Source organism: Lepidochelys kempii, chromosome 1 (genome assembly GCF_965140265.1).
Source record: "Lepidochelys kempii isolate rLepKem1 chromosome 1, rLepKem1.hap2, whole genome shotgun sequence".
NCBI classification, from domain to species: domain Eukaryota; kingdom Metazoa; phylum Chordata; order Testudines; family Cheloniidae; genus Lepidochelys; species Lepidochelys kempii.
This window is the reverse complement of record NC_133256.1, coordinates 46,137,722-46,162,312: the sequence shown is the minus strand read 5'-3', so window position 1 is coordinate 46,162,312 and position 24,591 is coordinate 46,137,722. Positions and strand designations below refer to the sequence as shown.

The 24,591-nt window shown below is 44.2% G+C and overlaps 1 protein-coding gene and 1 non-coding gene across 5 annotated transcripts in view; one reads left to right on the top strand and one right to left on the bottom strand.

Moving 5' to 3' along the window:
- Nucleotides 1-233: 233 nt before the first annotated feature.
- The window catches only part of KATNAL1 (katanin catalytic subunit A1 like 1), a 50,047-nt gene continuing 25,689 nt past the window's right edge, over nucleotides 234-24,591 (top strand). The window contains exons 1-5 of one of the 4 annotated variants that reach the window (XM_073341078.1): nucleotides 234-430; nucleotides 6,537-7,217; nucleotides 13,778-13,953; nucleotides 18,556-18,716; nucleotides 22,840-23,008. In XM_073341078.1, the coding sequence (XP_073197179.1) occupies nucleotides 13,792-13,953; nucleotides 18,556-18,716; nucleotides 22,840-23,008 (492 nt within the window). In that variant the 5' untranslated portion in view covers nucleotides 234-430; nucleotides 6,537-7,217; nucleotides 13,778-13,791. Of the gene's footprint in view, nucleotides 431-751; nucleotides 771-793; nucleotides 955-6,536; nucleotides 7,218-13,777; nucleotides 13,954-18,555; nucleotides 18,717-22,839; nucleotides 23,009-24,591 lie in introns of those variants that run through there. The other 3 variants (XM_073341069.1, XM_073341096.1, XM_073341088.1) reach the window with 3 other exon arrangements.
- On the bottom strand, nucleotides 17,876-17,947 carry TRNAG-UCC (transfer RNA glycine (anticodon UCC)). The gene has a single exon. It is a non-coding gene; the product is annotated as a tRNA-Gly (tRNA).

Sequence of the window (24,591 nt, the reverse complement as noted above, 5' to 3'; positions counted from 1 at the left end):
CCGTGGGTGTGGCGGGCGGAGGTGGGGGGGGTCTGTGGGGGCGGGTAACGCTGCCCCGTGGGTGTGGGCGGGCGGAGGTGGGGGAGGGTCTGTGGGGGCGGGTAACGCTGCCCCGTGGGTGTGGCGGGCGGAGGTGGGGGGGTCTGTGCGGGCTGCCCCCCCCCGCCCGGGTGTGGTGGAGGAAGGGGAAGGGGTCTGGGTTTCACCCACCCCACAGGGAGGCCAGCCCGCCCCCAGCCTCTCTCTGGGCGGGGGGGAGGCGGAGCAGCGGGCTACCCAGACACCAGGGCCGGGCGTCGCCCCTCGCCTCCATGGCAACGAGCCGCCGCCGCAGCTCGCAGGCCAGGGGCTAACGGAGCCGGCAGGCTGCGCCTCCCCCCCCCGCACGCGGGCACGCACCCAAGGGTAGAGGTGCAGGTGGCTCCACCAGGTGAGGGCAGGGTCTGACTGGGCGGCGCCTATCGCGGCTGCTGGGGCGGGGACGCGAAACAAACCCCGAGAGGGGCCGCGGCGCGAGCGGCGTTGGGCGACTGAACGTTCCTCTGTCCTGCCGGCCGCAGGGGGAGGGAGGTGCGGAGCCTCTGCCGCGAAGCAGGATGGGCGACGTAGTTCTTGGGCTCACGCGTTCTGTGACGCCCAGTAGAGGCGCGGGCGGGAGCGGACTACAGAGCCCAGCGCGCTGCGTGTAGCCGGGTGGGGGGCACAGCCTGGCTTTGCCCCGGCATCTGAGCCTTTGCGGGGGTCGGGGGTGATTTGTTGGGGGCCCGGAGGTGGGTGCGGCACCGGGGCCTGCGACAGCGCCGGCTGGGCCCCTGCTTGGGGCCGCTGCCGCAGACGGGGGCGGTATAACGGTGCTGAGGCTGCTCCCCCGCCCCACCGTCTGTCGCGGGATGGTGGGGCCTCCGCATCTCGGGCGGGGCCCTGCGAGCGGACAGACCAGCGCCCCAGAACCAGGCAGGGGGCTGGGAAACGCTCCCCTCGCCGGGGCTGGGGGAGGGGGCGCGTTGTGCGTGGGGGCTGGAGGGGGAGTGCTGGGGAGCTGGCAGGGGCGGGCTGAGTGCTGCATAACGAGGATGGAGAAGTGGGGGTGGGGAGGCTGAGAGCTGCATAGTGAGGATGGTTAGGTAGGTGGGGGTCTAAGGGGGGGCTGAGTGCTGTACATTGAGGATGGAGAAGTGGGTGTGTAAGGGGGTGGGGATGAGTGCTGTGTGAGGGGACATGGGGGAATGAAGGAGGTGTGTAAGGAGGGAGTGAGGGCTCTGGAGTGTCATCCAACAAATGATTTATTGTATGTTGTGCAATTCTAATGCACCTCTCAAACACTGACCCTGTTGCGTTAGCCGCTCTACGCATGCACACAGCCAGTTTTATTTTTTCATAGTTCCTTTTGTCTTTGAAATGCTCAGCTCTTCCATCCTGATTCCACAGCCTCCTCTCCCGAGGTTGCAGATTTAGCGTGTTCTGCAGCTTGTCCCTTTAGAAAAGACAGAAAACAAAGTTTCTGCTCCGAAGAGATTTAGCATACAAAAGTCTGTGTTCAATATAGTAATTGGAGATGGAACAAAATGTTAGGTCATGCTTCATCCTGTAGGGACTAGTGCAGGATTTTTCCTTACAGTCTATTCTTCGGTGGCTTGTGTCCTCTACTTTTAAAATGATGGACATTTGTTTCTAGTGGGGGAGGAAAAAACATTTCCTATCCTAGACACACCATATTTTGTGCATTTTACTCTAGTTGTAGCAGATGCACTGAGATTTTACTTGAGCCCCTGTGAGTGGTTTCTAAAGTGTCCAAAGAGGAAGGATTGATTGGTGAATTAGCATATGATTTAGCAGTCTAGTGATTTCTTTCCCAACCATTCCTAAGATATTCACAAATTGTAAACATTTATAATTTAATTACATTTGAAAAATTGCTATCTCTTGCTGTAAATGCAGTCAATACATTTAGTATGCTGCTCAGTTGGGAAAAGTTAAATATTTTCAACTTATTTATTTTATAGTACCCAAATGTGTGATACATCCTTCAGAGAAGAGGAAAAATGCTGTCCCTACCCAGAAGAGTTGGTGCTGGTCTACACTAGAAACTTAGATTGACTCAGCTATGTTACTCATTGGTGTGAAAAATCCATACCGCAGAGCAATGTAGTGAAGCTGACCGAAGTCCCATGTAGACAGCACTAGGTTGTTGGAAGAATTCTTCTGTTGACCTAGCTATCACCTCTTGGGGAGGTGCATTACCTATGCTGATGGGAGAACCTCTCCCATTGGTATAGGTAGTTTCTACACTAACGTGCTGTAGCATTTCAACTTTAGACAAGCCCTTGGCAACCCACTCTTAGGCCATGTCTATACGTACAGCGCTGCAGTGGCACAGCTGGTGAGAGCATTCCTGTTGGCATAAAAAACCCACCTCCGTGAGCAGCATAAGCTATGTCGGCAGGAAAAACTCTCCCACTGACAGAGCACTGTGCACATGAGTGCTTATGTCGGTGTCACTTATGTCGCTCGGGGTGTGGAATATTCACACCCCAGGGTGATATAAATTTTGCTGACATAGGCTGTAGTGTAGACCATGGGCGGAAGGTGGACACCCCTTTCGGGGAGGCTAGCCCCCTGGCCCCGCCCCATGCAGCAGAGTCCTGAGCCACCCAGACCACCCCTCCTGCGTCTGGAGAAGCCCAGGGCCCATCAGAACCCTAAGCCCCCACCCCAATCTCTGGAGGAGCCCCAGCGCCCTACCCGAGCCCTGGTCCCCAGCAGCCCAAGCCACCCCTGGCCATGCTGGCCTGAGCCACCTCTGCACCGGCAGGAGAATGAGAGAGGCAGCACACCTCCCCCAGCCATCCAGTGGAAGAATGGGAAGCTCTTTATATGCACCATGCAGGTTCCAGGGTGGCTGAGGAGGCGGTATCTGCTACTCAGCTTCCTGGGTTCATCAGTAATCTCTCTGGAGTCCAGGGAGATTACTGATTACGGGAAGCTGAATAGCAGATATAGCCTCCTCAGTTGCCCCGGAACCTGCGTGACGCATAATAAGTTAAAACTCTCAAATGGCGTCCTGTGGCAGTGGCTGTGCCAGGGAAGGCCTATTATACCCGCTGCCTGTGGTGTAAACATAGCTTTAGACATAACACCATCAGTAAGGATTACAGCAGTAGGGAGGGAGATAGTGTAAGGGAGAATGAGGGTTACAGCAAAAGCATAATGCAGCTATTTGCTATGAGATGTACACATCTTAGTGCTTTTCTTTTTTAATGGGAAAATAAAACAGGTCACATTAAAACCAATGAAAATAACGGACTCATTTATTGTAGACATTGCAGGAAAAGTGAGATTTCTTTTTTTTTTGAGCGCAACTTAAATGAGGCGAGGGTAGTGCCTTGGTAGACCAGAACAGGGAAGGTGTTGCAGGTATAATGGGCAGCATGAAAAAAGGCAGAAAAGTGAATGAAAAGGGGGTAAAGGCTGGTATCTTTTGCCTCTGTATTTTCTCAGCTGTGCTGCTCTTGGTAGTTAATGTTCCATTGAAAGCAAATGAAAAGTTAGGATTCTTGCTACTTGATGTTTATTTACAGTCACAGGACAAACTCATTCTACCTGGAACTTTTGGCATCAGTAAAGTTATTTATAATCAGCTGCTAGAAAATATATATGCTAGGCATATTCAAGTCAGACTTTCTAAGACTGGGAACCAAATGCTGCTTGCTTTACTCATACCCATAGTCCCACTGAAGTCAATTGAAATACTTAAATGAGAGTATGGCAAGAAAGATTTTGACCCTGGATGTATAGTTTAAATTTTAGTGTCTGAGCACTGAGGGTATGGCTACACTTGCAGATGTAGAGCGCTTTGAGTTAAACCCACCTTCGGAGAGGGCAGTAGGGAAAGCGCTGCAGTCTGTCCACACTGACAGCTGCAAGCGCACTGGCGTGGCCATATTTGCGGAACTTGCAGCAGCATTGGGAGCGGTGCATGATGGGCAGCTATCCCACAGAGCACCTCTTCCCATTCTGGGGCTGTGGCTTGTGGGAAGGGGGCGGAGGGTGCAGGGCATTCTGGGTCCTATCCCAACGCCCTGTGATGCATCAGTTCGCATCCCAGCGATCCCTGTGCTTCTGTCCACATTTGGTGCCATCTTTCAACGTTTTTTGTACTGCGCGCTCTGTCTTCTCTTTTGGTCTGCGGGAATGGAGCCCGAACTGCTGAGGAGTATGCTGATGAGTCTTGCCAGCATGTCACATTTGGCAGTCAAGTTATTCCTTATGATCCAAAGTGACAGTGAGGACTCCGATGATTATATCGACTCGAGTAACGCATATGACATGAGTTTGCTTGTGGCATTCATGGACATGCTCACCACGGAATGCTGGTTTTGGGCTCGGGAAACGAGTACTGAGTGGTGGGATCACATTGTCATGCAAGTCTGGGATGATGAGCAGTGGCTGTAGAATTTTCGGATGAGAAAAGCCACTCTCATGGGACTGTGTGAGGAGCTTGCCCCCACCCTACGGCACAAGGACATGAGATTGAAGCTGCCCTGATGGTGGAGAAGCCGGTGGCTATTGCAATCTGGAAGCTGGCAACTCCAGACAGCTACCGATTGGTTGCTAACCAGTTTGGAATGGGAAAGTCGACCATTGGAATCGTGTTGATGCAAGTTTGCAGGGCCATTAATCGCATCCTGCTCAGAAGAACCATGACTCTGGGTAACGTGCATGACATTGTGGTTGGCTTTGCACAAATGGGTTTCCCTAACTGCGGAGGAGCGATAGATGGCACACACATTCCAATTCTGGCACCAGCCCACGTAGCTTCAGAGTACGTTAATCGGAAGGGGTATTTCTCTATGGTTCTCCAGGCACTTGTGGATCACCGTGGGTGTTTCATTGACATTAACGCAGGCTGGCCCGGAAAGGTGCATGACACACACATCTTTCAGAGCACCGGCCTGTTCAGGAGGCTGCAAGCTGGGACTTTTTTCCCAGACCAGAAGATCACTGTAGGGGAAGTCAAAATGCACACTGTGATCCTTGGAGACCCCACTTAACCTTTAATGCAGTGGCTCATGAAACCCTATACAGGGAGCCTTGACAGCAGCAAGGAGTGGTTCAACAAGAGGCTGAGCCTGTGCAGAATGACTGTGGAGTGTGCTTTTGGCATTTAAAGGGCCCCTGGTGCTCTCTGTGTGGGAAGCTGGACCTGGCTGATGACAGCATCCCCGCGGTTATATCCGAGTGCTGTACCCTCCATAACATTTGTGAAGGGAAGGGTGAATGATTCACTCAGACATGGAACTCATAGGTTCAATACCTAGAGGCTGAATTTGAACAGCCAGAGAGCAGGGCTATTAGAGGGGCCCAGCGCAGGGCTGCAAGGATTAGGGATGCCTTGAGGGAGCAATTTGAGGCTGAAAACCACCAGTAATGTCTGGTGCCCTGCCTGGGAGTGAAGTGCAGTGGTTCCAATGTTAGTAGGAATCTGTGTTTGCTATGCTGACTTGCAGTGCCTGTTTCTTTCCTAGACTAAGGTATCTTTTACTTTATGCAATAATAAAGAACGTTTTCAAAGCCAAAAAATCCATTTATTGAAAAGAAAATAATTCATTGAAAAGAAACACAACTGCTTGGGAAACAGAAAGGGCAACGGGGTGGGGTGGGGAATGGTACAATCACAGATTTGCTTATGTCCTGTTATACTCAGCCTTCCTGTCTGGAGTGCTGTGCAATGAGTGCTGCACTTCAGGATGGCTGTACTGCATGGTGATGGGGGTTGAGTGCAGTGGGTAAGGGTCATAGTTTTCAGGGCTGGGTTGTGAAGCTACAGGTGTTGGAGGCAGCTGGTGGCTGTAAGAACCTGGATGCTGGGGAAAGTGGGTTGGAGGTGACATGGGGGCACAAGGGAAAGAGTTTTGGGACAAGGGCTGCAGGGGGGGTCGGGCATGGTAGTGCTTCGCCTGCATGGCTACGAGCACCTGGATTGAGTCTGCTTGGTGCTCCATTATGCTTATCAGCCAATCTGTGCTTTGCTGCTGGAGCACCGCACTTTTGTGCTAGCGATCCTCATTCTGCTGGCGGATCCTCCTTTTGCTGTCCTGCCACTCCTACACTTTTCGATTTTCATTACTTGAATGCTGCATTACTTCATGCAACATGTCTTCCTTGCTTCTACGTGGCCTCTTTCTGATTCTTTGGAGTCTTTCGGCCAGTGATAACATGGATGGCTGAGATCTCAAAGTTGCATTTGTAAAGGCAAAATGCAACACTTAACAGAGGCAGCCATACCTCTGTTCATACCAGACAGAGCAATGATTCCCCTGTACTTCAGGGCAAGCCCAGTCTACACAATAGCATAATTTGCCCGTCCCAATGCGAGCGCACATAACCTACAGGATCCCCAAAATGGTGAGTAAGCACAGGGTCAAGCTTGACTGATTGTTTCATGGCTGAACTGTCCTCTGGGTTTCTGTGTCTTGGGGAGAGTCAACAGCGGCAGGGGGCCCCTATACTGAACACTGTCCCCACATTTTCCACAGGAGTTCATCCTGAAGAAATCTTGCTGCTGAGGGTGACCTGGGAAGCAAGGGAGGGTCTTCTACTGCAATGCGGATTCCACCCTGGCCCATATGCAGCCTGCCTGTGTGCAGCAATGGTCCCCTCATGGCACAGTGTCGCAGACAAGTTAGCCTTACTGGGACCAGGAACACAGTGGCTCTCCCGAGAAACCTGCGCAAGCGCATTGCCCAATTTCTGGATGAGACCTCTGAAGAGATCACTGAGACCAATTACCACGATGTGAGAGAGCACATCAATGACCTATTTCGCATCTTAGGCATGCATGCAGCCCTAACCATCCTCACCCCAAGAGCCTCCACCGAATAACTTCCTTCCCAAAATAAAAGCCGCTTACTGGGAATTTCCTCAGATGTTTGTCCTTCCCCAAGCACCGGCCCCCACGACTGGCTACCTTCCTCCTGGCTTGAGAACAGCTCCTGGCTGCATGCATCTAAGGATTCTGGGGTGTTTTTCTCCATCTCAGCACCCTCGCTCCCGCTTTGCTGCGCCTCCTCCTGCCTTGTTGGACTGGGCTCTGAAGTGTCCATGGTGGTACTCTGAGTGGAGATGGGGTCGCCCCCAAGTATCACGTCCAGCTCTTTGTAGAAACAGCAGGTTGCAGGGGCAGCACCGGAGCGGCTGTTTGCCTTGGGGGGTTTGCGGTAGGCATTCCACAGCTCCTTCACTTTATTCCTGCACTGCAGTGCATCCCAGTCATGGCCCCTTTCCATCATGTCCCTTGATATCTGCCCAAAGGTATCATAATTCCTATGGCTGGAGCGCAGCTGGGACTGGACAGCTTCCTCCCCCCAGCCATTGATGAGGTCCAGCACCTCGACATTGCTCCATACTGGGGATTGCCTGGCACGTTGAGTCATGGTCACCTGGAAAGATTCGCTGAGAGCACTCCACACCTGGCTGGGCAAACAGGAAGGGTATTTTCAAAATTCCCAGAGAATTTAAAGGGCAGGTTTGATGGTTGGTCATCTCAGGGCAGGGCAGTAGAGTTCAAAGTGATGACCAGAGTGGCTAGAACAGGCATTGTGGGACACTTCTGGAGGCTGATCAGAGCACACTAACAGACCAGGGCGTCCACACTCGCACTGCGGCGCTCCAGCAGGGGTGCACAAAACGTTATTCCACTCACCGAGGTGGAGTACCAGGAGCGCTTTAGCCGTGAAGTCAGAGCACTCTACGTGCCTTGCCAGTGTGGACGGGTAGTGAGCTAGTGCGCCTGGGGCTCCTTTAATGTGCTGTAACTCGCAAGTGTAGCCAAGCCCTAACTTATTTTACATTTCATGCTGTGGGATAAACATTTCAATGTAGATCCATCCATTATTAACAATGGTTTATCATTTCAAAAATATACATCTTGCAGTAACAAGAACCATAATTTCTTCAGAAGATACAAATACAAATAAGATACAAATTCACTGAAGTTTCTGAGATAAAAAGACCGAAATTACACTGGGATTCAAATTTAAGAAATATTCTAAGTATCTGTTTAATCTTTTCTCATCCCCTCAAATTTATATTTTCAATCAATGACATTGCATTGCTTCTTATTATTTAAAGTAATATTTGTTCATAGTAGTGCAAACAATGCATGCCATTTCCAAACATTCAAGAAGGAATGGCAGGTACTCCAAGGAATGCACAATCTAAGGCTGGGAAGACAAGTGGGCAGAAGTTAGGGCAAGGTGGATCAATAACAGGCCTTGTATATGCAGGTCAATTTGATTATACAAATATGAGGTCATCTTCAACATAACTAATTGTCACTCAAAAGAGTCACCTTTTTAAAAGTTGAGATATCGAAAGATTTGAAACCTGCTACACCAATAATAGAGAACTTGTCTCTGGTGTCTACTTGTCTAAACCAGGGGTTCTCAAACTTAATTGCACGGCATCCCCCTTCTGAAAACAAAAATTTATTACACAGCCCCAGGTGGTGAGGGGGACAGAAGCCTGAGCCTGCCCTAGTCCCGCTGTCCTGCGTCAGAGGGCGAAAGGCCAAGCACCAGTGCCCTGGATGGGGGGAGTCAAAGCCAAAGCCCAAGGGCTTCAGCCTGAGGCAGGGGGCCTGCAACCTGAGCCCTGCTGTCCAGGGCTGAAGCCCTCGGATTTTGGCCCTGGGCCCAGCAAGTCTAAGCCAATTCTGACGACTCCATTAAAATGGGATCACGACCCACTCTGGGGTCCTGACCCATAGTTTGAGAACCGCTGGTTTAAACCATTATTATCTGAGTAGATAAATATCTTTAGCTTGTTCGTAATCATAAGAAGACAATTAGTTTGATTCCTACAGAAGTATAGTTTAAACAGGGAAAAGTACTGAGGCCTAAATTAAAGTAGTAGTATACATTCTGATCTTTGTGGCCCCGGTTTACAAACACGTATGAGAGTAACTTAACATTAATTTAGGGGGAACCACTCATATGCCTTAAGTTACTAATGAGCTTAAGGATCTGCTTGATTTAGCCTAAAGTCAGTTAAAATCCTTTATTGAAGGTTGTACCGGAAACAACTTTGAGATTTGAAGGAGGGACTAAAACTGGCAGTCCCGTCAAGAAATAACATAGCAATCTGTAGGTTTCAGAGTAACAGCCGTGTTAGTCTGTATTCGCAAAAAGAAAAGGAGTACTTGTGGCACCTTAGAGACTAACCAATTTATTTGAGCATAAGCTTTCGTGAGCTACAGCTCACTTCATCGGATGCATACTGTGGAAACTGCAGAAGACATTATATACACAGAGACCATGAAACAGTACCTCCTCCCACCCCACTCTCCTGCTGGTAATAGCCCATCCAAAGTGACCACTCTCTTTACAATGTGTATGAAAATCAAGGTGGGCCATTTCCAGCACAAATCCAGGTTTTCTCACCCCCCCCACCCCCATACACACACAAACTCACTCTTCTGCTGGTAATAGTTCATCCAAAGTGACGACTCTCCCTACAATGTGCATGATAATTAAGGTGGGCCATTTCCAGCACAAATCCAGGTTTTCTCACACACACACCCCCCACACACAAACTGTGCAATCTGTAATTCCTCTTTGTCAAGTACTTCAGAAAACCCTATTACATAAGCATTAATGTGTTAGGTTAATTCATCAGAATTTTAATTTTTCCATTCCGTAATAGCACGCTATCTCTAATTATAACATTGATCAACTGCTTAGTGCTTTCTTCTTTAGTTTTGACTACCATTAACTTCTGAAATTTTTTTAAGATTCTGTTTTTGTTCGCAATTCAGGCAATTCAAATTTGTCCTCAAAAGAATTGAAACAAATCTCTTTTGAGAGGCAAGTGTTGATGCTACAGGCCTAGTACCTGGTGTCCCCTCTCCAAATATACTTGTAACATTTCAAAATGGATTTCACTTCATTACAGTCTGAAGACTGAAATGCAAGGAAAAAACAACTTGTTGCTTAATTTTTTCAGAGCTTCCCTTGTGTACTTTTAGGCCTGGAGTGAGGAAGGCATCCCTGTTGAGGACCACAATTAAGCACAAGCTCAGATCCTGAAGTCAATTGAAATGTAACCACATGCTTAAAATTAAGCCTTATTTTTTAAAGACCCTGGGTGTGCTGCATTAGCCTTACGATAGCTCGTGTTTGTAGAGGATTTATAGTTATTTTATTTTTTCCTTTTATTTTTCAGGAGAAGGTGGATTTTTGTTTTCTGAATTGTTTTCTTTGTTATTTCTCTATGATCAAGTTTAGTTGATTTTAGTTTATTTTGCTTTTTCCATAATTGTGAGGACCACTTATTTATTTTATATATTTTGCTTAGTTTTATTTCTGTGTTCTACATGGGGTTCTCAACTTTTTTCTTTCTGAGGCCCCCGAACATGCTATTAAAAACTCCACAGCCCACCTGTGCTGCCACAACTGTTTTTCTGCATATAAAAGCCAGGGTTGGCAATATGGGGTAGCAAGCAGAGCAATTGCCCATGACCACACACCACAGGGGGCCCCAGGAAGCTAATTTGCTCAGGTTTGGGCCTCAGCCTTGCCACAGTGGGGCTCCGGCTTCAGCTTTTTGCCCTTCATCCCTGCTTGGCAGACCCCCTGTAACCTACTCGCAGCCTCTCTTCCCCTCATCATCATGTGGCTCTTTCCTACACTAGAGTAAAACAGCTTCCCATCACGTCAAGACATCCTTAGAAATGTCTTAGTTCACGGAACATTGGGAAGAGGAACCATTTACAGACATTAGTGTCAATATAGCTGCTACAGATGGGCCCTAAGTTTGCTTGTTAAAAGTCCTGCACTCGCTAGGCTAAACAGGTCACAAGGGATATCAATCTTCATTCTTTGGCACATAAGCTGAACTGATCCCTAACTGGGGTCAGGAAAGAATTTTTCTCTTCTGTGGCATACAGTTCACAACTCATCAAGTACAGCTAGTATAAAAGGCTTTTTAGCCTTCTCTGGAGGATCATCATTATATTGGCTACTACCAGGGGACAGGTGTAGGCAAAGCTGGTAGCACTATCTTTTAAGATGGCCCAATATTTCCCATTATGAGATCTGGTTTTTAGCTGCTTATTACTTGCCAAACTTAAATCATTCGGGATGAAATTCTATATGCTAGGTGTTTGGTTCAGACTGTTTTTTTAAATTTCAACCAAAACAATTCAGCCATATCCGAGAACAAGGTTAGGGAAAAATGTATTTTACCCATGTTAAAAAATTCTGATGACCTTTTCTTTGAACAGCTCTGGTACCCCCAAGCTTTGAAGCAAAGACTTGAAATTGGGTAGGGAGTTGGCCTCTTAGAGCTGCCAATACAGAACTGGTTTCCAGCCATTAGAAGTTCCAGTCTTCAGGCATATCCAGTTCCAAGAAAGGGTCTCAGAAACCCAAAAGTAGCTTCGAATGCCACACCAAATCCACTTTCCTTGGTGTCAGGAGATGGAGAAAAGAGGAATACAATGGCACCATTGCTCCATGCAGTCCTGTTCCTGAGGATCAGGCAGGCGATTGGCAATGAAAATTAAGGTGGAATTGTCTGGTGCTAAGGTAGGAGGTTCTTGTTATCAGAAGCCCATCTCCTTGGTTCTAAGGAGTAGGTCCATCTTATCTAGTTCTGATGGAAAGATTGTCTATTCTCCCCAGTTTCAGTCCTGGAGAGGCTACAGTTTTCATTTCAGGCTTCATTATCTGTTTTGCTGAGCAGAAATCCCACAATGCTCCACTTGCTAGGGTGACGTTAAAGATTCCCTTGGAACTGAGAATTTGGAGCTGAAGTTTCCTTATTGTTGCTTTGGTGCCATTGGAATAGAATGAGAGGTTCATTCTAGGGTCATTTAGTTCCTTTTGCCTCAAACTAGACCTTTCTTGGTTTCATCATCGGCACTGAGTATTTCAGTAGATCCCTCTCGGTTGAGGTTTTGAACCCCACCTTCTGCCCAAGGGCTATTTTGCACATTTATCTGCCATGGGCCAACTGGCCTTCCTGGAGATCATAGTCTTGGAGGATAGGAATGGCAGTCACTTTTTAATCTTCCCCTTAGTATACCAACCTGCCAAACCCCTGTACAACCTCCTTCACTGAGATATGATTCAGATTCCACAGCTGAGGAAGAGAGTGTTGGCCATACTCCATACGACTGATGTTTCTCCAGAGGATGTTATGATGGACATTATCAGTATTATGGAAGATATAAAATCTTCCAAGACCTGCTCATCAGGACCGTGGACGCATTGGTCTTTGAGTTATCTACTATTCAAGAAAAGTCTCACAAATTGTTGGATAGTCTGGAAATGAGTTAGACAGAGGGGTTGTACTAATAATCCTACCAAAAATTTCTGGATGACACCAGCCTCCATCTCACCAAGTTCTCAGAAACTTTTCAAAGGGCTCCAAGCTTTGGGTTCACCCCAGTGATGTAGATCTGTTTTGACAATCTTTTTGAAGACATCCAGTGGCAGGGGAGTAACCTTGTTTTATGATTCAAGTAAAAGCAACATTCCTGGGACAAAGTGTGTCCAAGCTTTCAACACCACTGCCCATGTCATGTCCTATGATTTCAGAGAAGACTTGAGTTTCTATTGCTGTCAATTTGGCACGTTTCATGAGCATTGCAATTCATATTTGAAGAAAACCCAAAAAAGCTGACAAACATTTGCCTCATCAGACCTTGTTAGATACAATATGCAAATTAAAAGAAATTGGATAGTATACAGAAGTACATTTGTCTTTATAGTGCATGGAATGTAACTGAGCTCTTTAGACTACCTAGAGTAGCTGGGACTACCTAGAGTAGCTGGGAACTACTGGGTTAGAGATATCTTCAGGGCAACTGCTACTGAGAAGAAAATATTTTTAAAAGAGAGGAAGGATAGTCTCGTGGTTAAGGCGCATTCATATGGGAGTTGAGAGCTGAGGTAAATTCTTGACTCTGCCTCTGTTCCCAATCTTCTGCTTGCATGGCCTTTCCCTTTCTCCTGTCCTTTCCCTGTCTTGTATATTTAAAATGTAACCTGGTTAAGATGAGGTCTTTTGAAAGTTCCTAACCCAGTGGGCCCTTAATGTTGATTGGATCTTCAAATCACTCATGTAATACAAATAATATCATAAATGTAAAGCCTCATGTGATATATGATTCATGGGTAGCTGGTAGCATATATATGTTACATAAATTAAAGCCTGATTCTGTCCACAAACACTTCGTTTGCAGTGAGATGGAGTGTAAATGTATCCTGCACTAGCCTGCCATGAACCAAGCATCTATGATGTGGACCCTGTTGCCGTGCACTAAAAGTTCCCTACTGCGCTTTGACTCGCTTTGAAACTGGAATGGATTAAAGCATACTAGTGAATTGTTAGTGTAAGGCAGCATGGTTCACACAGGCACTTACCCTGCACTAGCCTGCTGTGCGCTATGTTTACACCCTAGCTTGCTGTAAACTGAGTATTGATGATAAGAGGGATCAGCATGGGTGCTGCAGTCCACTGGCATACAATGATTTAACAGGCTCAGGGCAGAGGAAAAATACATAAGCTTTACCAGTCATCTGGGACAATTGTGGGGTTTTTTGTCAATAATCAGTATAATAAGGAGGTACTATAATAATCTGTACATCTAAATGGTAAAATGGATGTAAAACAGCCATGCAAGGAATAGCAAAACAAAAACTGCCTAATGATTTTCTGAATCATTATATAGCCTGTACGAGTTTTCGTCTTATGATTAAATGTTATGTTTTAGGTTTGTGAGAGACGATGAATTTGGCTGAGATTTGTGATAATGCCAAAAAAGGGAGAGAATATGCGCTTCTTGGGAACTACGACTCCTCTATGGTATATTACCAAGGTGTCATCCAGCAGATTCAGAGACACTGTCAATCAATCAGAGACCCAGCAGTTAAGGGCAAATGGCAACAGGTATGATGAAGTGGTATTGCATTGTATGTGGTAAATTTGGAAAGAAATACTGCATTGCACAAGCTTTTAAAATTTAGCCCAAGTATATATTGGCTAAATTGAAGTTCAGGATATTTATGTGGCAATATTTCTTGTGACATAGTTAGAAGGGATTCTTTAGTTCTAATTGAATCAATTTTCTTGTCTTCACTGGACTAATTGTGTGTGACTGCCTATTTTGGAAATACTATTATGTTAATGATTTCCTTTTGCTGTCTCATCTTTCATCCAACTAATATGCAGTAAGCTATGATGTGAGGAAATGGGCTTGTATCATTAAAAAGATCAATATAGTTGCAGTTATCTAAAACGTTATCTGCAGATTTAGATAGTACTCTTAGGCCGTGATCTCACAATCACTTGGGCATGTGCTCAACTTTATTTGCATGAGGAGTACTGTTGAAGTCAGTGGGAGTAATCCTGGGCTGAAAGTTAAGCACTTACATAAGCACTTCAGCTTTAATGACCTATTCTGGCCACATTCAAGTAAATGGCAAAATTCCTATTGATTGCAGTGATGGAAGGATTGGACCTTTTAAATCATTTTGAAAACTGATCAGCTTGTCTTCAGCCTTCGTCCTGGATTCACTCCGTTATACAAAAAGTGTTTTCTAACATCAACAAATTAATCTTTGGAGGATATGTGTACAAAGTGTATTCATAGTACAGATTCTTATTGTATAAAATTTATTTTGAATGGGAGGCAATATGTCTTGTGCACGTTTTTCTTTTTTAACTTTAACTAAGGAGATAATCTCAGGTAAGTATTTTAAATTTTAATTTTTGCCTGTTTACAGTAGTATCACGTACAAACATAAACCTGTATTGTCACCCTACTTTGTCCATTTTGCCTTGATAAACAAAATTTTTTTTTTTTTGTGTGTTTGAATGGAACTGAAGATTTTTTTTTGTGTGTTTGAATGGAACTGAAGTTAACATAGAACATTTTGTCTACAACAACTTTAATTTAAATAGTGCCTTATATTTTGCCAAAATGTGTCTGACATCAGTATCAATCTAATTATATGTGTTTGTTTAAAACCTGCACAGCACATAACACTGGATCAAGCTCTATCCTTGGTTGCCTGCAAGGGGGCTCCTACTAAAGCCATGATACCAGCATGCCCAGATCCAAGGACAGAATTTGTCCCATGTATTTTAATAGATTCCACAAAAATAGGCAGTTTTTCTGCCCACCCCTCCCCACCTCCACATGTAGCCTGTTAACTTGTTTTTTTTTTTAAAGTGATATTTGAAATCCAAGAGATTTACGCTGTAAGAATTTATCCAAACCCAGACTGACATATGTGAGCTCATGTGAGTTAATGGACTGCAGGATCCAACACTAATATTGTTACACTATGGAGCTAACGCAAATGTTTTGGCCTAAAAACTGTGACATTATCCCTCAAAGATTTCACATCTGTTGTTAATATTGTGTTTAAGTATTGAATCCATGATTTATGCATTTCGGCCCTTTTGTATGTTTTCCTTGCTGTTGGATTTATCTGCCTTGGAATCTAAGACGACACCTGCTTATAGCATTAAGTCATGCAGCACACTGTCTGCTGCTTATCTGTTTCTACTGCTATGCCAGTCTGCTTCTTCCACCTCTGCACTAACTAAGATCAGTAGGTTGGGAGCAGTTTACCTCCCATTAGCACTACAGATTCGTTCTCACTCTTTCCATCGCTGCTAGAAGTTGACCCACAAATACTAAATATCATACTATTCATAGGTCTTTACATTGGGGCTATGAAAGGTCTTGGCACTTACTAAGGTTTGTCAAACTGCCACATTAACTTGACATTTCTAATACTTGGATTTCAAATTCAAATTAATTTAGTGCATTAAAGAAAAGGATTTCCTTGATTTCAGTGGGAGTTGGATCAGGCCAGGAGTCAACAGATAGTAGATTAACAAGTATGAGACAGATAATTCCTTAAAATGTATTTGAATGGTGCTAGTTATCTACTATAGTCTCTGACCAGTAGAAAATGGAAGTTGCAAACATACAATGCAAGTGAATAACTTCACAGTCAGACTTCCATTATAACAGTAAGAAAACGTGGCTGAAGTAATATCTTTTATTGGACCAACTTCTGTTGGTGAAAGACATAGGCACCGACTCCATGGGTGCTCCGGGGCTGGAGTACCCACAGGAAAAAAATTGTGGGTGCTTAGTACCCACCGGCAGCCCCCCTATCAACGGGCTCTCCCTCCCACCAGCACCTTCTGCCTGCTGGTGGGTACCCCGATCAGCATCTCCCCCTCCCTCCCTCCCTCCCAGTGTCTACCTTTGCTGTGGATCAGCTATTTCGCAGCGTGAGGAGGCACTGGGGGTGAGGGGGAGGAGTGAAGGCGCAGTGTGTTCGGGGAGGGGGTGGGAAGAGACGGGGTGGGGCACTAGGAGAAGGGGTGGAGTGGGGGCAGAGACAGGGGGAGCACCCCCTGGCAGATTAGAAACTCAGTGCCTATGGTGAAAGAGACCAGCTTTTGACCTCCACAGAGCTCTTCTTCATGTCAGCTTGTCTCTTTCACCAACAGAAGTTGGTCCAATAAAAGATATTTCCTCACTCGCCTTCATTCTCTCATATCCTGGGGCAAACATGGCAACAATAACACTGAAAACAAATTATAAAGGTAAGTCATGTTCCCAGTTTCTTCTGTTGCTTTAGTTGTCTTCTTAACCTAGGCTACCTTTATTGCCCCTCTTTCATATCTGTATTACTGAAAACATTTCCTGATGCTGTGGATGTATTGTGACTGTTCAGCTCTACAAGTGAACATCTCTGTCAAGTTTTGAACAATATCAGGGCATGGATCTCGCAGCCCGTACTCTCAAGATTCCATTGAAGTGTAATAGGAGTAGCCACATGTTTGAGAGCTGCTGGATTGGACCGTGTGATGGGTTGGATCACAGAAACCGCCTTGGGGCTGCCAACTGATGTGCCAAGACTACTTCTGCCCCTGCTTTCCCTGCCCTCCCAACTTGGGACTTCAGTGCCCTGCCTGGTTTGAGCCAGACCTGCTAGCCTGCTGCAAACCCAGACCCAGGTCTGAACCACGTCCCCTAACAGCTGTAGGCTTAAACTGAAAGCAGCTTAAGAAGTGTTCCTGTCTTTAACACTCAGATGCCCAACTCCCAATGGGGTCCAAACCCCAAATAAATCCGTTTTACCCTGTATAAAGCTTATACAGGGTAAACTCATAAATTGTTTGCCCTCTGTAACACTGATAGAGAGATATGCACAGCTGTTTGCCCCTCCAGGTATTAATATATACTCTGGGTTAATTAATAAGTAAAAAGTGATTTTTATTAAATACAGAAAGTAGGATTTAAGTGGTTCCAAGTAATAGCAGACACAACAAAGTGAATTACCAAGCAAAATAAAATAGAACATGCAAGTCTATGTCTAATACAGTAAGAAAACTGAATACAGATAAAAACCTCACCCTTAGAGGAATTCCGGTAAGCTTCCTTTTACAGACTAGTCTCTGGGTCCAGCAATCACTCACACCCCCTGTAGTTACTGTCCTTTGTTCCAGTTTCCTTCAGGTATCCTGGGGGGTGGAGAAGCTATCTCTTTAGCCCGCTGAAGACAAAATGGAGGGGTCTCCCAGGGGTTTAAATAGACTTTCTCTTGTGGGTGGAGACCCCCTCCTCTCTCCTATGCAAAGTCATAGAATCATAGATCATAGAATCATAGAAAATCAGGGTTGGAAGGGACCTCAGGAGGTCATCTAGTCCAACCCCCTGCTCAAAGCAGGACCAATCCCCAATTTTTGCCCCAAATGGCCCCCTCAAGGATTGAACTCACAACCCTGGGTTTAGCAGGCCAATGCTCAAACCACTGAGCTATCCCTCCCTCCAAAACATATTTGCATTGGCCGGGAATCGACCCCGGGTCAACTGCTTGGAAGGCAGCTATGCTCACCGCTATACCACCAATGCATCTGGCTAAGTCTAGCTCCAAGATGGAGTTTTGGAGTCACGTGGGCAAGTCACATGTCCATGCATGACTCAGTTTTTACAGGCAGAAGCCATTGTCCACATGCTACCTTGGACATCCTTATGTAGACTTCTTATGTGGATTGGAGCCTTCCAAGATCCATTGTGCATTAAGTGCTTCTTGATTGGGCACTTAAATTGCAAATTCCTTTCTAAAGAAGCTGACCAAATGCTTTACTAAGGCTATTCTAAAAATCAAGCAAGTACACAGCCAATATTCATAACTTCGAATACAAGAATGACACATGCATTACAAATAGGATGAATATATTCAGTAGATCATAACATTTACAGAGAATTGTTACATGGCATAGGTAGAATAAAACATATTCCAGTTATGTCATATATACATTCATAAGCATATTTCCATAAAGCCTTATGGGGGTGCACCGTCACAGACTGTTAGTTTTTTGTAAATGTTAATTTATTCCACGGGAGTGAACATTTTCTAAACCTTTTTTTCTGTTTGTAAATTGAGATTGTATATAAAAAATAAGACCTGTGCAAAAATTAAAACAAGTTTTTTCTGAAATCACTTGTTTATTTTGAAGGTCCGGCAAGAATTACTGGAGGAATATGAGCAAGTAAAGAGTATTGTCAACACGTTAGAGAGTTTTAAAATAGACAAACCTCCAGATATTCCTGTATCCTATCAAGATGAGCCATTTAGGGATCCTGCTGTTTGGCCACCTCCAGTTCCCGCTGAGCACAGGTAACTGGAAAGCACTATGGGATAGTTCAAACTTTAACTCCACCCTTGAACATTAATCCCTCTTAGCAGTGGACAAATTGATTTTTCAAGAGTCTGTTGCTACCTAAAAAGAATGATGCAGTTCAAATGTGGGGGTGATTTTTGAGGAATTGGATGTGTGTGAACGGTGGAAGAGGAAGTGTGTTTGGGTATTATGGTGTGGTAAAGCCTATGTATGGAGGTTGGGCAGGATGTTAATGTTTCCATAACTGATTTTCTTGACTTTTGATGATTAGTTGCTAAGAAATTCTCTTGAACAACTGTAACTCTCTAACAAAATTCTTTGTTTATTATAAATGCCTTGGAATCATAAAAATTACAGCTAGAAAAGACCTATTAAATCAGCCAGTCCAGATCCCTGACCTTGTAGAATGGGTTATTCGCTAGTCTGAACAGTGACTGTTTTTGAGGTCAGTAATTGTTCAGGTATGGCCTAAGGTACATAATATGTTGCCTGAAGCCAAAAGCTTCAGGCATTGCTTTAGTACTGAAGGAAGTCTGCAGACAAGGTGATGCTTTGTACAGCTAGGGCCTGATCCAAAGCCCACTGCGGTCCATGGAAATACTTCCATTGAATTCATTGGGCTTTATAACAGGCCCCTAATGTAGGTCTCTAGTCAAACTTTTTACAACATAAAAGTGTTACACATTGTAGTTAAGGGGGTCTCTGAAAATGGTTGAGTTGCCCATTTTGTTGTTTGAAAGAGTGGTCAGTTGTCTGGTTTTTGATTTTTAATTTTTTTTTAAATAAACTATTTTCATGAAGTCCTAAAGGCTTTCATATCAGGTCATAGGAGGCTTTTTCTGCCAGTTGGAATTGAGGGACACAATAGAAAAAAGTAAAGCATCTATATTAGTTTTTGATGTCTCAAATGCCTTTCATCTGGAAGGATCCTGCTCAGCAGAACTGGAATACAAGCACCTGTGGGATGGTGTGACGGAGTAGGGAGTGGGGTGGATTGACCTGGGAATGTTGTGTGGGAGTTTTACTGGGACTGTCTGCATTGGTGATGGGGATATCAGGGTGTGACTTCACTTGAGGGACGATACCTGAGCATGTAACCTGAGCCCAGGATGGGGATTGGGGCCAGGTGACACCTTTGCCTGGGAAACTGGACAAAGGCTGGAGGAGGAGCTGGGGGGAGGCTCGGTGAGACTGCTGGAGGGGGTTTTTCAGTTGGGAGTTGACTGGGGAAACGGAGGGAGCCCCAGGGTTGGGATCTAAGCTCCCTGTTCCCCAGATGGACCTGACTGAGGGGGTCCTGTTGTGTGTACCTACAAGCTCTGATTTGGACTGTGTTCCTGTCGTCTAATAAACCTTCTGTTTTACTGGCTGGCTGAGAGTCACGGTGAATCGCAGGAAGTGGGGGGTACAGGGCCCTGAGTCCCCCACAGATGGACAACAACAATCTGTGAAAGGAGGAAGGGACTGGCTTGTTCAAAGTGCTCTTGGGATATTTATCATCTTGCAAGATATCACTGAATGATGTAGAGCTGAGTTAGTACAATTGGGAATTTTCTACACGATTTAGGAAAGCTAGTGACTGTATTTGGTAGTAATTGGAAGCCGTTACTAACCAAAGGCTATTTTGTAGTCTATATGAAATGTGTTTGGTTTTCTTAGTGCATTACCTAGTGGACAGGGGCCTGATTCTTCATTGCTTTGCACCATGTGTAGTATTTACCCCCTGTTCAAAGTGGGTGTAAAACATTACCATAGCTTGCTGCTTCAATTTCCCCCATCTCTGCCTCATTACACTGTTGTGAGTGTCAAGCTATTGCAGTGACTCCAGAGCATGAGTACCAACCTCAGGGCAGACTATTAAGAACCAGGGCACTAGACCCAAATTGATCGTGAATTCTATACTTGGATTTCACCAACCAGTTATCAAGTGGTAAGGCAACTCCCATCTTTTCATGTATTTATACCTGCTCCTGTATTTTCCACTCTATGCATCTGATTAAGTGGGTTCTAGCCCACAAAAGCTTATGCCCAAATAAATTTGTTAGTCTCTAAGGTGGCACAAGGACTCCTCGTTGTTTTTGCTGATACAGACTAACACGGCAACCACGCTGAAACCTGTCAACAATATTCAGGTTACTCCCAGTCCAAAGGACTAGTCATGTACCCAAGGTCAGTTGCACCTTAGATCTCACGCCAGAGACAATGCTTGTAACCAATCCTATAATAAATTATATACAGATTTATTAAAATATGAAAGGAAATAAGAGTTACTTACAAGGTTAAAGCAAATAAACAGATACACACAGATGAGTTGCAATCTTAAATTTCAAAAAGTAATAGAAGTTTCTATAATAAACAAGCTCTATATGTTTTATAGGGCTAATCCAGGCTAAGCAGCTGTGGGGACCTCTCACTTATGCCTAGAAAACCTCTCTCTATAGAGTCCAAGCAGCATAGATCTCCAGTTCCTTCTTATTAGGAGTTTTTATCTCCCTCATCCCTTGTTCTCTGAGCTGCAGACTCAGCTGAGGGGGGGAATCCACTTGCATGACTCATCTTCATGTGGGGAAGGGCAAAACAAATTTACGTTGTCCTCTTTAATGTCCCACAATAGTCCATCTGGTGTCACTGGACCTTCCGTGTTGGACAGGACATAACACCTTCTGTGGGAGACCACCATTTCACACTAGTTAATGTCTCTCTCTCCCCTGTCTGGTGATTTACAGAGGTTTACAATACAACTTCTCAAATATTACCTTACAATATGGGATACAGATGTTATAAGTGAGATTAATGCATGCAGCAGCTCACAAGCATTCAATAAAATCTAAACACATTCTTATCATTCTAATACCTATTTTAACAATACTAACAGCCAGACTGGCTCCAGCTATGTATCTGTCAATGTTCAGTTGAGACATGGGGACCTTAGTACAAGCTGGTACCTGGTCTGCCAGTGTCACAGTGAGCTTTAAAGTTTGCAGGCGATTTTGGATGAAGGGCAGTATAAAGTGCAAAGTGGATTTATTTATTTATGTTGTTTATAGATTAAACTGTTTCTTGGTTTGGATGTACGGTCATAGATGGGAGAGGTGACCCTCCCAGCAGGTCAGCACCACTTGTAAAATAAATTAAAGTCTCATGCAGCTGCAAATGAATAAATAAAATTACTTTCAACAGTAACAATAGCAGCAACTCTTCTGTTCCTTTACGTGTGATGAAAAATTATTTGAAGTAAACACTTAGTAATCACATCCAGTTTGTGAAAGTGTGTGGGAGAGACTTTTAAAAATGAATCTTTCAGGAAAGTAGTTGCAAGTTTTGAAACAATGGCAGCAAACATGAATAAAGGGATTTATTAGAGGGAACGTTAGTTTAAATTGATTAAATCTTGGCCATATATTTTGTTCTATATTTTAAGTCTAAACGGACCTCCCAAGCAAAATGAATATGACCTCTCAGTTTAATCTTAAAACCAAATTCTGCCCCCTCGTACCACTGCTCCGCTTCCATTAAGGTCAGTGGGAGATATACAAAGGTGTACGAGTATGCAGTTTGGTTCTATCTAGTCCTAACTTTCTGGACAATTTGTAAGTGTTGACACTTTCACATGGGGGAATCAAGATTAAGAAAGGGTCACTTTTTTCTCATTGTCTTGCTCTCTTAGATATTGAGGCCTGTCAAAGTTCTTAGTTGGCCTATTTCCCGGAATTTCTTCTATGACTGTGCTTTTGAATATAGCATAATTTAGTCCCATGATTTATAGCTTCAGGAAACTGAACTCAAACCCCGAAACTGAAATCTGATTTGTTTTTTCCACATGCATTTTGGTTTGTTATTGTAGGGTTGGTCACGGGTGCTGAGCTGTTGGTATTGATCCTTTTTAAAAAAAAAAACGCTTCACTGGTTTAAAAAAAAAAAAGCGATTTTTAAAAAAATCTCACACAGTCACATGATGCTGATTGACAAATGGAGGGGAATGAATAGAAGATGGAAATTTGGGCCTTTTGGCTTTGAAAGTGATTTTTCAAGGGAGTTAGTGAAATATTAAAGCATTGTCTTTTTTTTTTTTTTTTTTTTTTTTTTAACTGTGATTGATACGTTTTCTTTGTTTGCCAGGGCTCCACCTCAGATAAAACGTCCCAACCGAGAAGTTAAACCTTTGAGGAAAGAATCACCAGGATTGCAGCCGCGAGGGCCTGTGGGCAGAGCACACCCAATATCAAAAAGTGAAAAGCCTACCAGTAGCCGAGAGAGGGAATCTAGAGCTAAAGGGAGAGAGGACAAGGTAAAAACTGGGGAGGAGGGAGAGTTGTGTGTGCAGGAGCATTTTTAAAAATAAATAAGCAAAAACTTAAGTTTTCCTGTACAAGTGCAACGTGGAGGGTCTACATCAGATCGTGGACAAAGTGCATGTTAGAGTGATTCAGTTGTAATATTACCAAGCTGGGTACCACTTTAAACTCTCAGCGCTGTTTTTAATCAGGAAGGTTTTTTTTATAACAGAACAGTTTACTGTAGCTTTATTTTTCTGCGTGTTTCAGCAAGGTTATGGGCCTGATTCTAATCTCCTGTATAATAGTGTAAATCAGGAGTAAATTCTATTCAGTGTAAGAGGTCAGAATTGGGCCCTATTATAAAGTTTTCCAAGTAAAGAATATAGAAGTGAGACCAGTGAGATTCATTATATATTATGCATTTTTATTACGATTCTGCAGGATTTAAATTAAGATGAGTTAAAACAATTGAGATTGTTCTGTAAATTCTGCAGTGATCTACAAGTATTTACAAAAGTGTTTTTTAAGTATGTTCTTAACTAGAAGGTGGAGATATACCAAATGCATACAGATTAAAAAGACAGCCAAGCTTTTTAAATAATCCTATCATTAGGAAATTATTATTATAAATAACAAAACATTTAGAGGAAGATGTTTCTTTGAAAAGCGTTGTGGGGAAGACACAGTGTTCTGAATTAAAATGGGCTGGGAATTAAAGTTAGTTTTTTTAAAAGGTTTGTTGTAAAAAGAGAAACAATACTAGAGGAGAGAGAAGAAAGTAGGAACTGATTCACCAACATATAATTGTAGAAGACATTTCAAAAGGAATGCTTTTTGAGAAAGTAAGATGCATGTGTGAAAAATTGGGTGTTTATAACTGAAACTGCCTTACAACCTTAACTGTGGAGTCACTATCAGGAAGCCATGGTATAAAGCAGTGATACGCAGAACTCAGTGGTTCAGGAGCCAAATTACCCAAAAGAGCCACAGTAGTGTGAATTTATTGTGGTGTTTACTACTGTTCATAGTACTATTCATATTTAAACAGTCTGACAGGGGAAATACTTAGTTTTTATATACATATATAGTATTCGCACAGCAAATAAGTTAATAACTTAATTGGTTAACATATTAAAAGCATCCTGATTGGATAATAACTTAGAGGGGTTAATAATTAAATCACACAGTGTTTTAATATTATGTGCTGCAAAGAGCCGCAGGAGACATGTTAAAGAGCCTCTTGTGGCTCACGGGTCGCAGTCTGAGTATCACTGGTATAAACAGTGCAGGACTGGAGCATAATGAGATGGCTTTATTTTTGTGAGATATGCAATCTTACCTATTTGGAGCTTGTGGTATAATACAGGTTGTGATTGGTGAGTTAGAAAATATTTTGGTAAGTTTTCATAGCTACACACTAAATATTCAAGAATGAGAAAGGACTTAAAGGGAAGAATCCAGCTCTGTCAAGGGATAGACAAAAGTGATCTTTGTATCAGTCATTTTTGATTCTGCGGAAGAGGGTATTAAGCAACACTAGTCCTCCTTGTCACTGGTTGTTCGGATATAGTCTTCTAGCAGTGCCACTGAATAA